Source organism: Chroicocephalus ridibundus, chromosome 3, assembly GCF_963924245.1.
Source record: "Chroicocephalus ridibundus chromosome 3, bChrRid1.1, whole genome shotgun sequence".
NCBI lineage: Eukaryota > Metazoa > Chordata > Aves > Charadriiformes > Laridae > Chroicocephalus > Chroicocephalus ridibundus.
The window spans coordinates 50,199,482-50,214,297 of record NC_086286.1 but is presented as its reverse complement, the minus strand read 5'-3'; the positions used below and the strand labels follow the sequence as shown (position 1 = coordinate 50,214,297).

The following is a 14,816-nucleotide window of genomic DNA, read 5'->3' as shown; positions in this document are numbered from 1 at the left end:
GCTACATTACTATGTGCTGTTATTTTTCACAGCTCACGTTGCAAATCGGCTCTAGGATGGGTTTGCCATTACAGACTCCACAAACAAATGGGAAGTACTCAACAAGTACTCCAGTGAACCCTGAATTTGGGCCTGAATTTAAGCTAGAGCTGTCTTTTTTTATTCACTCTCTCACTGCAGCTTAAAATAATGGATGGAATGTGCCACAAAGATTTGGCAGCATGTAAGCTTACTCCCTGTAGGAGGAGAGCACAGCCCGCCTGTCCCATCGCAGTCCTCAAGCAGAAACATGCTGGATGATGCTTTGTAGATGATTAGAAGTCTTCTTTCATGTAGAGACTAAAAAAGTTTTGGATTATACAGGGCTTTAAGACTAATAAGGCTCAGAACTTTGAAATCCTCTCTTTTTTTAAAATTAAAACAAGGCGCAGCAAAATCAGGTTAACTTTTATCCTTCACTTTTATTGCTATTAATTGCCACATGAAAAGCCTGAAACAATGGGGAATATGCTTACTTCAGATAGTCTGCATTTTTCCTCTGGCCTTAAGAAAATTGTATAATTATTTTCTTCTGTCAATTCAAATGCTCAGAGAAATATTTTGCAATAATATCCAAGCTCCCTGTACTTGACACAGCTCATGAGAGAAACAGCAGCCGGGAGCCTCCAGTAGGTCCCCTCAAATGGCCAGTCCTGCAGTGGTACATGGTAGCTTTTACATGAAAGCTGCATTTAAAAAAAAATCAGAAAATGCTACCTTGAAGAATAGAGTAGTAACTCCTTTTTCTTTTTTCCTGTCCCTTTCCAGAAGATGCAAATTCCCTGAGTCTGAATGAACACAGACAAACTGCAGTGTTTGGTGCTACATTAATACAAGGCCTTTGGAGGGAAGAAAAGTCAGAGATTAAACTCATCTTAATAGTGTCAGTGCAAATGAGGAACGGCTCTTTGAAAATGAACGCAGATATTAGATGTAAAACAAAAGTGAAGTCATTGTGGCTAACGTGTCTAGTCCAAGTGTCAATTGCCTTTCTCATGGTAGGAACCTCCTTGAACCTAACAGGAGGGTCAGGCCAACAAATTGTTTCAAAGCTCATGCCTTCGGATAAAACTAAAATCTATGCATATACGTATGAGCATGATTGAGGGTTTATTATGGCAGGGGACTAATGCATTTACACAAAGTCCTGATGAGTGAAGGAACAAGAAATTTGTACTGTGACACAGTAATGATGACATTCACATGTTGTTGACGTTAACAACATCCATGCTTGTAACAATGTTGACACTTTTACATCAGTAAAAGTGCAAGTGCCTTGCCTTCACTGGATTGCTAGAATAAGGCGGTAATTTCAGCTAATTATCTCACTCAATGTCTTCTCCCCCTGCCCCCATCTACAGTAAGTGAAATAAAAATAACACCTTCCTTGGCAGTGAATATATAACCTAGGAGTGAAGTCTGCAGGGAACTGACTTCCTCCACCCTCCAGAATCATTACTTATTCAATTTACAGACAATAATAAATTAGGAGGGGCTGGAGGCACTGGGGAGCACAGGACCAGAATTCAACGTGATGTTGGCCACTTGGAAAAATGAGCTGAAATTATGTTGGATCCAGAAAAGCCGGGGGGTGAACATGAGTCCATGCTACCACACAGCTGTAGGCAAACCCAACACCACAGTGGAACGTCAGATTAGGAGTGCCATATCTAAGATGCACTGAGCCACGTCTTCAGTTTACACAGCACTGACATAGCACGTAGTGGTGTAACCTTCTGGGACCACGGCATTTCCAGAAAGAGGAACCCAGGACTGGAGAAAGTACAGAAAAAAAAAAAAACACACGAAAAATTAAGAGGTCTAGAAAAAAATGACCTATGAAGATGGATTGAAAGACCTGTCTTTGTTTAGACTAGAAAAGAGAAGTCTGAGGGGAGGCATGTTAACAATTGCCAAGTACGTAGAACGTTGCTACCAACAGAAGGTAATGAATTATCCCCTGTGCCTAATGGATTAAGACAGAGAGCAATTGCACCAAGGGGATTTCTGACCTGGGTAAACTGTGGAATCTCTGTCACCAGAGGTTTAGAGGAACAGTTTAGACAAACATCTGTCAAGAATGATTTAAAAGTAGCTGCTTTGGGCTAGTAGGTGGGTCTTCAGAGGTGACTTCTCAAGGGTTCATTTTTCTTCTGTGACTGGAAGACAGGATCAACATAATTGCCACATTATCTTAAATACTTTTCTGCTCAGAACATATTTTTGTCCAGCAACAAACAAAGCAAAACAAACGTCAACAAATCACAAACTCTCTCTTGTTTGAACAGAAGAGAAGGAATGAGTTCATTTGTTTTCATTAACTAAGACAGTGCAAATGTTTCATTGTGGGCCATTTAACTTTGGCCACAACATAAAATTAATCTGGCAATTTTTAATCTGGGAATGGTATTTATATGACTTTATGTTAGATCAAATTAATCATACCTATAATTCTGCTCATTCATTTACTGTGTGTACAGTCCAGTACCTTCCTTTTAGCAACATTCATCTTTCATGAAAATATATATAAGAAAGGCCTTCAGCTAAACACTACCTTTTGGATTAAGGTATTTTTTCAAGTAAAGATACCATATTTACATCAAAACTATAAAGAGTTAACATAGAACTTACTTGCCATCAGTAAATTCTGTAGGCTTCCTCAGGTCTATCCAGCTTTCAGAGTTTACACCATTCCATCACCAAAAATTTCTTATTAATGGAAGTATACCATTCTCCCTTGAAAGTTATTAAAATATGTGAGACAGAGTCTACTCCCAGCAGCACCGTGTTCATAAAAGTAAGCAGAATTACTTGTGCTTCACCAAAGTGCAGAATTCCAAAGAGCAGAATTTAGCTTAAGTGATCATTGGAATACTGGTGGGTAGAAGTCCAATTTAGACAATAACATAAAAAGTAGTATCTCCCAGACCAACATCTTACTATCCTTAAATAAGATTACTCTTTTAAACCTGCAATGATTTCAAGGAAGGTACTATGTTAGTCTTCGATTTCTGTTGGTATGTATTTTAGAACTGTCGCTCATGCACTGAAGCAAAGCATCCTAAATTATATTAATAGGCATTTCATACCACATCACTACATTTTTATTTGTCAGTCACACCCCAACATTTTTTTTTGAAAATTTTTTATGCAATTTTTATTTATATACTTTCTTCCTGCAATGAAATACCATAAGACAAACAGATCTTTTCATTGTTTAAAAGGGAAAATATGATTACAACATGGTTTTGAAAAGATAATTGGGTATGATTAAATGAAGTAATAATGGAAGGGAGAAAAGAATAAATGGCACTAACTACCACTAGATATTCCAGGAGTATTTCACTATATATTTAAATGTCATCATCACGTATAATGGAAAGCAATATAGTCTTGAAGAATGCATCCAAAGAGCACTTCTTTCACGGTGAATTAAGGAAATGGAAAAGGCCAAGGGAAAGCAGAGCTCATTCATGGGTTTGCTCTTCCCCTCCTTCTGACAGTGCAACCCAAACTTGTCCATCTCTCCTTTTATTCTACACAGAAAAATGGGTAGTACCTGATATTTTGCAAACCACTTACTCCCGAACGGTTTTTAACAGGATCCACTTCAGAACAGTGCTGCCAGCCCCCCTGTGCTTTCTGACCTCCAGAGCACCAGACCAAACTGCTGTGTAAAACCATTTTAAGAATTCTGCAACATTTGGTAGATGTTCAGCTGGGAAAGCCCCCCACATAACAGCACACAGAAAGTCACAAAACCACTACTCCTCTCCCCAATATACAGGACATTCGAAGACAAAGACATAATGACACAGCAAATATTTAATGAAACTGCACTATTCTTCTGCCAACTGCTTTCCTCACATATTGCCACATATTCCTTCAAAGCCAGACTTCTAATTTTCATGAGATATTTGAGAGCTATACTATAGTCACTTTTTTCCCAAAACAGTCTGAAAGCATAATTGAAATTCCTCACAATGGCCTATTAAATATTTACACTTACAGTTGTCTGTGTCAATTTTTTATAGCTGAAATAGGCTATCCACCTTAGCTAACCAGGAACTATTCCTATCTGCTTTTAGAACTGTCTCATTTCAAATAGTCTTCCCTTTATGCCAGAAACTGAAAATATAAACTGTCAGGTTTGCCTGTTTAAAACCAAAGGTATAGTGCTTCTGTGGGTACAGCGTGGGTACCCATGTAATCCATAAAAATAACCCACATTATGTACCCCAAGAGTAATCTTTTATGACTCTTCAGTAATTATGTATAGTCTCCTGTGTTCTTTCATCAAACAGATCTCAGAACGAAAGCCTAGTGATTATGAAAATTTTATATATAATATTATAAGATGGTAGCACTACCGACAACTTTTTTTTCTTCCTATTTGCCATTAGAAAACCTGCTTTCAAGCATTTGACTTCACCAAACTTAAAGTATGTCAGCTAAAGTTTTCCATTCTCAAAACCACAAGCATTCAAGCATTTCTGAGGACCTGGGGTGGGGATGGGGTGGAGTGGGGTTTTTTTTTGAACATATGAAAAAATTGTAGGGAATTTCCATTTGAAAAGTTCTAATGCCTGTGTGGTAGGGCAAATTCTCTCACCCCGTGCAGGAAAAAGGGGTTAACAAATTTTTGGGCTACCAAAGAGCTGCACATCTGCAAGTCCAGAACAGATGAAAGTCCCTATTCAGCACGGATTGACGATGCTGTGGTCATGCCCCCAAAGGGCTGTCCAGCAAAAGTCCTTGATGATGAAAGTAACCAGAAAGCACCAGACAGATGAGTCTCACTTTAGGGAAAGAGAGATATAACACTAGATTTGGAAGAAGAGCTCCTCCTTCACAGATCAAACTAGCCCAAGATTAAGAGGGGGATTTGGGATACACGCTGGCTGACTGGGGACTGACAACTGTTAGTCCTTCTAGGACTCCTAGGTAGGAGATCTAGAAAATGGAAGCCTTTCTTTTTTACTTCAGTCCCATGGGGACTGTGCCAACCTCCATGCTTGCAGCAAGGATGCAGAGTTTTTCTGAGTGTATCCTCTGCCTTGACTCTTCAGAATGTTATTATTCTGGTTTTAAAATGTGGCATTTTTAAAAAAAATAATAGTAATAATTACAGTTCACACCTCCTCAGCAGATGTTACAAACTCTACAGAGTTGGTCACTACTAAGCAAGTTGCAACCTAGGGCTCAGGAACACTTTCCTTGAAAATACAGCCATAGGCCATGCTGTTTTTCTGTATTTGAATAGCGACTCTTGGTGTGGAGTTTAGAGCACGCAGATGAGAAAGTTAGCTAAATGAAGTCTGAAGAAGACCATCCTGAAGATCCCTGTGGTGGAGATAAAAATTCCAACCTTGCTGATAATTCATGAGCGTAGTGTACCCGTGTGCGGCCACAGCACAGAAGGTGATCTCTCGGTTAATCTGATCTTGAACTGAAAACGTATTCAGGTGGGTTATTCCACATTTGCTTTGATCATTGCAGGCCCGATTCTGATATTCAGACTCCTGATGAGCATGCTCTAGCTGCACTGCACTCCTACAGTTATTGACGAGACTGTTGTGTTGAGGAAGATATCTGAATTTAATCCATAGAGACAGTATATGATTTTGCATACCAAAACACAGCTAAAGACTTTCCAAAAGAATATTTGCTATGGAAATTAATCAACTTATAGAAGTATCTTGATTTACTCATACTAAATATTATACGTACAAATTGGGGATGCCTATTAAATACAACATTCTTTACAGTACTGAAAGTGATCTGGCCATACTGATTGATGTTAAAGTGGTGGTGGGAATTCCATTTTTTCCATTTATTTTTTTTAAAGCAATCTGATTAATGAAGTTTAGTGATTCTGTTCTGGCAAATTTAACTGAAATGGCAGCGCAATTTTGCAAAGAAAAGAAAAAATACGTCTCCTTCCACGAGCCACATACATGCTCTCTACTCTTATCTAGAGTCAATGAACACTTAGAATGCCTACTTTTATAAAAACAGTTGTCTAACAAATCTTTTCTAAGATCAGGATAAATAAACTAGGAAGAATACAAGAAATTAACATTTTTTCCCATAACTTTATTTTCATACTACTTAACTTTGTTTTGCAAATATTTAAACAGTTATTAAATGACAGAAATAGTTTCTTTACATTTAAAGCTGTTTCAATAGTATCAATAAAGTAGTATTTTAAAGAGAAGATCTTTCTCACGTACTCCCTAAGAAATTTACAGAATGTAGCATAAAGGATAAACCACTAAAATTCTGCCTTCAAACAACATCGATGCTAATTCCAGTAACCCCAAATAAGTATAACAGAAGGACTCTCGTGGCATTTCAGAAAGACATACAATTCTTCTCTCTTTCAGATTAATTTAAATATTTGGCAGACCTGGCTTTAAAAATGGAACAGTTGTTATTTTAACTGCATTTTCAATCTCGAGTAAAGAGGTCCCAGCCTAGCAAAGCACTACAGAATACACCTAACTATGAGCACCCAAAAAGTTCTCTGAAAGCCACTTCTGTGGTAATTTGCCAGAATGAAGTCAGAATGAGTAGTCTCTTTCTTTTCTTGATCTTTTGCCATTATTTTTGCAATACAGGTAACAGAGTGTACAATGGAAGAACTTTGAGAACAGCTTGAGGAACTTTCAGAAAACAAAGTCAGAAGAAAACTGTAGTTCAGAAGGGAATATTATGCTGCTTGCCTGTGGCCAGTTACCAGTCTCCTTTCTCTCAGCAAGTTGTTCTTTCTCAGGGCACCAGGGCCAAAGCTTCACAGGCTGGGAAATATCAGGGTAGAAACAATTGGAGTTTGCCATCCAAGGTGGCTGTGGTGAGCTGCAGTTCAAAAGAAAAGAACATATGGCTTTAATAAAGATCTTTCCAGTGAGTGAAGTTTGCTTTAGCACAACAGACTGAATGAAGATCATTAAGAAGATATTTAAATTACTTCTATGTTAACAGGTCCAGGTTTCATTTCAAATAAGGAACAACTTAACGTATAGGCTCTTCTCAACCAAGCTAATCTGAAAATTCCATTTAACTTAGATTTTTCTTTTCCAACTATTTTTAAATTTGTGTCAACATCTGCTAACACATCAACAGTTTGTAAAGCCAACGCACATATTTAAACCACACAGAAAGTCAAACAGACTTCGCTGTGTGTGATTCAAGAAGGGAGCATGGAAGAAATAAGAAAGACCTGGAATACATGAAGATGGAAAATACTATGAATTGAATCAGGCATACCAACAAATGCAGTTTTCTGATTTTTATTGGTGTTAAATGTAGTATAAGAATTCCCTTTGTAAGAAAGTATGTTAAAGAAGGCCACAAACCTTTAGGAAGAGGCAAGCCTCAAAGACATGCATAAAGAGTCTTCAACTGCATTAGCTTTCTTTTACCAGTCTCACAAAATCTAAATTATAAAACAAAACCAAATACTATTTCCTGCAATTACTTCTACAAACAAGCCCTTCAAAACCTGCTGTAGCTCAGAAACTGATGATCTACAAATGGCATCTTTTATTCATGATGTTTACTCCTTGCATATTAGGATTTACAGTTATTCACACCAGTGACAAAAATCTGAAGAGCTGGAACAAAAAAAAAAAAAAAAAAAAAAAATGTATCTCATGTTCTAACCGATGGATCTGGTTAACTTTTCTCATCCTTATTTTTCTTGATCTGGCCTTTGTTTGACATGTTTACTCATTTGTTTTCTTCCTTTGGATAAAGTGACTCTGTGGTCAATAAATTATCTTCTTGGCTTTATATTCCCTCCTTCAACATCTACAATGGCGAATTCTTTTAATCTCTCACAACCGTTATCTCCCAAGACAGTGAATTTGTTCACTTATTTTCTTCTCTCTCACTATCACTTATGCAATCTTAAAGTACAGACTACCCAGAACTGTCCAATCTAATTCCTCCAACTGTATTTTTTACAGCTATCCAAGATTATTACATCTTTCCAAAGACTTCTATTAGCTCCTTATCTACCTCTGTAACTTATTATTGGAAAGATGATATATCTACGAAATATCTAAGTAAAGTATCTTTTCTAACTTTCCGTAGTCATTTATCGTGTGAGAAGAAAAAGAAAATGCTTTTATTACTATTTCATTTTGTCACAAAACAACTGACCTAACTGAGAAATCAGAGATGGATTCTATTCTAACTGAAGATTGATTAGTATACAGGAGATAATATAGAAACTTTGTTTAGTTTTCAATTGAAAATAAAATAATTTTAAACAAACTGAATTTTTACAAGTCCCAAGGAGGTCATCTGGTCCATCTTCCTGCTCTAGGTGCTACCACAGAAAACATTAGAAGAGATTAGCTATGGCTTTTTCTGGCTAAATCTTGAAAAACTACAAGGAAATTTCACAATTTGTTCCAGTGTTGCACTGCCCTCCTAGTGCCTTTTTTTTCCTAATGGCCAACCTGAACCTCAAAAACTGCAATGTGTGGTCAATCCCTGTCCTGGTTTGAGGTCTTGTCATTGGCCAATCCGGCCCAAACCACGACAATCCCTCTTGTCATATCCTCTGACACTACTGAAACACTGCTTGGCTTCCACCTGCTAAATGTAAATGTATTCCCTACACTACTATTACATTCTTCATCCAGAGTCCTTCTGTTTTTGTTATCCATTAAAAATGATCTTTCTATTCTGTCTAACCACCTTCCACACTTTTGCCAACACTAAACCACAGAATCATTGAAACACTGACTGAATTAAAAATGCCCACCTTCTGGCTTTCAGTTTGCTCCTTGTTGATCATATGCTCTAAACCACTGATTGTCTCACAAGTCCTCCTCCTTCCTTTCTCATGCTTTTTCAAACTGCTTTCCTTGGCAATAGATAAGAGGCTGCCCTTTGATTGCTTCATTCTTCCGAGAAGTGTTACACTTGGTATCTTGCCATGGACAAACGGAATATACCCTATATACAGAGCCAGCATTATTTTTTTTTAGTCCAAACTACGTTTAAAAGGCTAATTGGAATGAAAAACTTATTAGACATTTAAAATGACACTTGTAATCCAAAAATTACCTAAGTATTGCAGAAAATTTCATCAAAAATAGAATTTTTGATAGGTTCAGTGAGTCACTAGCAGCCTGAGTTCTGCCCTTGGAGATCCTGAGTTCTTCCTTGGGAGGAGTACAGTGTTGATGGTAAGGATTTTCTTCCTTCTCAGACTGGGGTTCCCTTGGGTTACATTTAGACATTACAAGGGTTAATGTAGACTAGCTCTACTCTAGTCCCATGAATTGAAAGTGTTGGCACACTGAGTGCATTCCTGGAGTTCATCTTTTGGTTTGAATTGATCAGAGATAAATCCAATTCACATCCTCAGTGAGTGTACAGTAATGAGAAGCAAAGTTGGATAAGTAGAGACAAGGGAGATTCACTTCAAAGGCTCGTTTCTGATCCAAACTGATTTGCTAATACGCATTCACAGGGAGGCCTGTTTAGCCTTCGGGTTTTAAAATAAATTTCTGTGCCTGATTGCTAACAAAGCATTTTCACTTGTAAAAGTGGCATACTTCAGAAGTCACTGAAGATAAATTTTAGTTAATAGCGCATTACTAATACAATAACAGTACAAAGTTAACTGCAATCTGCATCAACATAGATCAAAAGAGCTACTAAAAATCTGACCCGTAGGACCCTTGAAATTATTGAATTTTTACACTTAAGAGCTATCAAAATTGATCAAGAAAGAATGTGCTCAGCTGCACTTAGAATCCATAGAAATTTAAGATTTTAAGGAAAACAATTGTTTCACTTATGCCAATATTACATTTCCAAATAGTGCAAGCATGTAACTTTATTCAAACCCCTCAGCTCCCAAACATGCTACTCCAAAATTGTGTTTTAAATTATATTTGAAATCTCTATAGTAGTCAAGTCAATATACTTCTTAAAATAAAAAAATAATAATAATTCTGTCATACTATTACATATTCAAATTTTGGCATCAGTTCTGTGAATAATGTGAAACCTATGTACAGGTTTCCTATGGGATGAACACTAGAACATTATGGAATATTAGAAGGCATATGAAAGCATGAACTATTTTTCATATCAATGGATATATGAGCAGTGAAGAAAAGACCTTCAAGTAGGGCAGGGAAGAAAGCGTAGGTTTTGTGCATTTTAGAGCTTTTTACAGAAGCTTCAAGATTTAGAAAGCATCTATGACATCTGATCCCAGAAAGGGGTGAGAACAAGTTCTTGAACACAGTCCTCTACTTGATAGATTGCAGAAGATATAAAAGTTTACCGCAACAAAGTTAAAACAGTGACATGCAGTGTTGGAAGGCTGTCAGTTGACTAACAATTAATTTAAAGACATTGCCTACTGAATTTCCTTTTACAACAACACAGTATATATTTTTTTTAGAATTATCTTTTGGGGGTGGGAAATATGCTTCTGTAGTGATGCCACATAAAAAAAAATGTGCTGTAAATTAGAGACCTGGGGTTTTGTAAGCCACAAACACTAACAGTTGGCTTTGAAGAGAAACGCATATAACAAATATTTTGTTCTAATATTTCACACAGCAAGCTTACGTGTATATGGGGCTTCAAGATATATTGTACTTTAGGACACAATAACAATCAAAGGAATTCCAGCTAGTTTCACATTACAGGCACATAATATGATTTTGCTTTCTCTTAATTAGTATAAAGATATACATATGCATAATATGCAAGTAGAGATAAAAATCTTGAAAAGTTCCACTAGCTGCACAGCAAAAAGTATCACCTCACCAAAAATCCCATATCTCAGCAGACCAGATGGGAATGTAGTTTTTAGGGGTTTATTATTTTTAGTTTTCATTATACAAACCATTCTTTGAAAACAGTAGGGCACATGTAGAACCAAAACTGTCAGAAGCAGACAATGTGGACCAATATGTCTCTATAAAGTTATCCCTCGAGCTTCAAAAAGATAAAGAATTCTTCAGTCAAGCTGTTATTTACAATTTATAGGAATTGCTGCCACAAATCGTATTTTCAAAGTAGCAATCACTGTTTTGGGAAGCATTTGTTTACGGTTTGGCTAGTCAGTTACTCTTACTGTTCCCTTCATTTTCTTATGTGGCATATATCGATATGATAGAAAAAGTGATCAAAGCAGAAATCAAAGTATAACATACTGAGTTATTATTTAGTAATACTTGCATATGAGACTGGATAAATATTTATGTATAAATAGCCTAAATGCCGTTGAAGCACCAATTGCAACTACAACTTTTCCACAACAGCCTGCGACTGCTGACTGACCACTATGGAAGCTTAGAGCCTTTCTGCATTCCACCATGTACTTGAGAGGCAAAATAAGCATACCAAGTTAGATGAATACACACATTTTCTAACTTAACTTACACTTTTTTACATCTGCTTTTGAATGTCCTAGTGGCTTCTTTGCATTATAGACTTTAGTTCAAGAACATCTTTTTAGCATTGTTCGGACTCCTCTTCCACTTGTTGCAGAGGCTTGCTATTACCTGTGCTTCAATACACCAAAATCTAACTTCACAAGAAATACACGCTTTCCAAAGGAAATGCTAATTCATTACACAGCTATCAAACAGCACACACAGCACACAGTAAGTTAAGGGTTTAAAATAATTGTCTGTAGCCTTCTGGTCTATTGAATTAGCATGTTTTGAAATTCATCGTATGAAACTGCTTCCCAACCACCACATTTATTGTGCTACGCAGTAATAAACAGTAAACAATGGTGAAATTAAATTAAAAGTGCCTCTTATTTTTTCCCCTCGAGTGATTTTGTATAAATAACTTACATACAAAATCAGTATCTGTAAAAGCTAATCATTGATCTTTCATGGAACCAAGAAGCGCTAAGCCAGAGCCCAACACATACTGAATTGTTCTGATTACAAGCTCACCATTTCTGTCCTTCTAAAAGAAAGATTTAAAAAAAAACAAAACCAAAAACACCTCACCAAATTTATCTGCAATTGCAACTGAGCATCACTCCCATCCTGCAGCACAGTGTCCCACCCACCCCAGTCACCCCTACGCTACTGGCACAGCTGGTGCCACTGTACCACGGTGGGCAGGACTGGGCACAGAAGGTGCACCAGCAAGTGGCACTGCCGGCACTGGCAGCAGCCCCTGCTGGAGGAAGTGGCAGGGACTTCCTCGTGTAGGAACTAGGGATGGATGAGTATCAACAGTCAGAGCAGCAGAGACAGGTCTAAAGAACTAATGGTAAAAGTGAAAGCTGTTTTTCTTTCATTTCAAACCTAAAAAAAATACCTGGTTCATTTATATGTATAATCAACTTGGAGTCACATTGATATAGCAAGTTTTGGAGGTTTTTTGAGACTCTTTAAGCATTTAATTTTATTCATTCTCCATTTTTTTCATATCATCTCCAAAAGCAGAGATTAAACTAAAGACTTCAACCTTCTCTACACTATTCAGAGTGTCACAGACTTCTCTTATCCATGCCTTTTTCACTCCGGATAACCAAACACACGATAACCTCTCAATGTGGCTTCAAGTGTAAACTGCACAGAAGTCAAGATAACCAAATATCATCTCAGCAAGTATTTATTTTGAAAATGAACATGAAATTAGTCACACGGATAAAATATAGATAGAACTCGCTTCTCTCTATTGCCATGCAGCAGTATTATGAGCTAATCAGCTAATTATGAGAATTAGAAAAAAAAGGCACTGCTCAATGCATTTGAAGCGTGGTACACAAGAAACACCATCTTGTATTCCACATATTACAGTAGACAAACATTACTCACTGATACAATAAATCTCAATTCCAGGCCATTGGCAACAAGCCACATTCCAAATCAGTGCTGTAAATCCTTCAGGAGTTTGACCACTGTTATTTTTAAAACTGTAAACTTTAAATGCCAATGGAAATCTTTATGTGCCAAGACCCTTTAAAAACTTACAAATTTGAATTAACTCAGAACTAAATGCAGATCAGAAATAAAACTGTAACTGTAATGATTTTTAAAATCAACTAAGTATACATTTGCATTTATTTTTTATATGATATACATATAAATCCTTATACAGTATTCTAAAACTCCAGATTCTCAATCAATACTGGTCAGACCTAGACTCATATATATTTTAGGAAACAACTCAGATCTCTCTTCAATGGATATAGTCAACGTCTCTTACAATGGATGTTTGTTTTCATCACCTTTGAATGGATAGATACAATCTCTGAATTTACTAGCGGCAAACTCACAGCTGCAATATAAAACTGTCAGAAAGCAAATGATGTGGCTGAAATGAAATTGACAGGAACACCACTAAATGCTAGTGCTTATCAAAGACAATGAAATCACCAATACTGTAGTACTTAGTGGTGCTCCTGAATTTTGCATTGGTTTGACAGCTAGCAACAATCAAGAGCAACAGGAAAAGGAGACATTATGGAACTGATTTTTATTATATTTTTCCTGTTCAGATAGTGGTGTCTAAAGCGATGTAGAATTCACCCCTGAAGCTCTACAGTATATGAAGGCTTTACCAAGTCTGGTTTTGTGGTTTAACTCAAGATCAGAAGACATGTTAGTAGCACTTTGAAAAGATTTGTTTTCTTGAAAGATGATTGCTTAATTTGACAGCTACACTCTAAGCATTCAATCAGTTAGATCAAACCCACATGTTTTTTTGTAGACAGAAGACAGAAGTTTGTATTGTTGAAGATAACTGTCCTATTGCAGAAAAGAAATGACATCTGAGGAGAAAATACAAAAAACAGATTAGCAGCTTTTAATCATAATTCCTTGAGGTGTGGCATACACACACATGATCATATAAGGGGTAAGTACATGTAGTGTCATTCAAGAGCTGAGGACTTTTCTGTCTTCTTAGTACCCATAGATGATACACTCACATTTTCCCTCCCTTTATGCTCAGCGCATGGATAGGGCAGATTGAGTACATTGCTCTATTTCTGTTTCCCTTAAACACAGAATCCATATCTCAGATTTCCAGACAGAAATCACTGAAGAATGGAAGACTGCCAGAAAGTGAATTCAAGCATGTCTAAAAAAAAAAATCCCATGTGGCTTAATCAGAAGGTTTGACACTTTATCTGGAATCCACCTCATGTAACTTTTACTGTCTCTAATATCTATATTTGATATGTCTTGCATATCAGAGATGGCTTGTGTATCTAGAGGAACTCAAGTTCAGAGGCCACCATGAATAAGACATTAAAACAGTTGTTAAACGGGTCACTGATGATGTATATATAGATGTATATATAGACATGTTCTTGATAGGGCTTGGGCCTTAAAAAGGAGAAAGTCTTTTCTAGCATTGGTAGGAAGGATAATTGTAACAAAAGGAAATTATTCAACGCATTGAATAACAGGCAAACAATGCCTCAGAATTGGTAAGCTGGAGCTGTAGGGAGGCCAAAGAATAAATAGATTTTTCCAGAAAATCTATATGTGCAGAACGCCATAAGAAAACATATGAATAATGTAACACCATTTACAGTATTTTCACCAGTCACTCAAGAAAATCAACCAGAAATGTTTAAAGAAAAAGATAATTGAATGCAACATGGAGAGGTCATCTAACTCAGCTTCCTACTGAATCTTCATAGCAAAACCTGATTTTTAAAACCTCTAATTTTAATTTGTAATTTTCTCTCCAAATAAAATATTCCAGAAACACAGATCTGAAAGAAAGGGATCTTAATATTATGGCCTCATCTGGGC

General features: G+C 36.7%; 1 protein-coding gene across 1 annotated transcript in view; it reads right to left on the bottom strand.

The window, feature by feature from the left end:
- Positions 1 to 6,249: 6,249 nt before the first annotated feature.
- The window catches only part of WDR27 (WD repeat domain 27), a 123,639-nt gene continuing 115,072 nt past the window's right edge, over positions 6,250 to 14,816 (bottom strand). Inside the window, exon 24 of the mRNA XM_063331032.1 lies at positions 6,250 to 6,897. Within this exon, the coding sequence (XP_063187102.1) occupies positions 6,850 to 6,897 (48 nt within the window). The 3' untranslated portion in view covers positions 6,250 to 6,849. The remainder of the gene's footprint in view (positions 6,898 to 14,816) is intronic.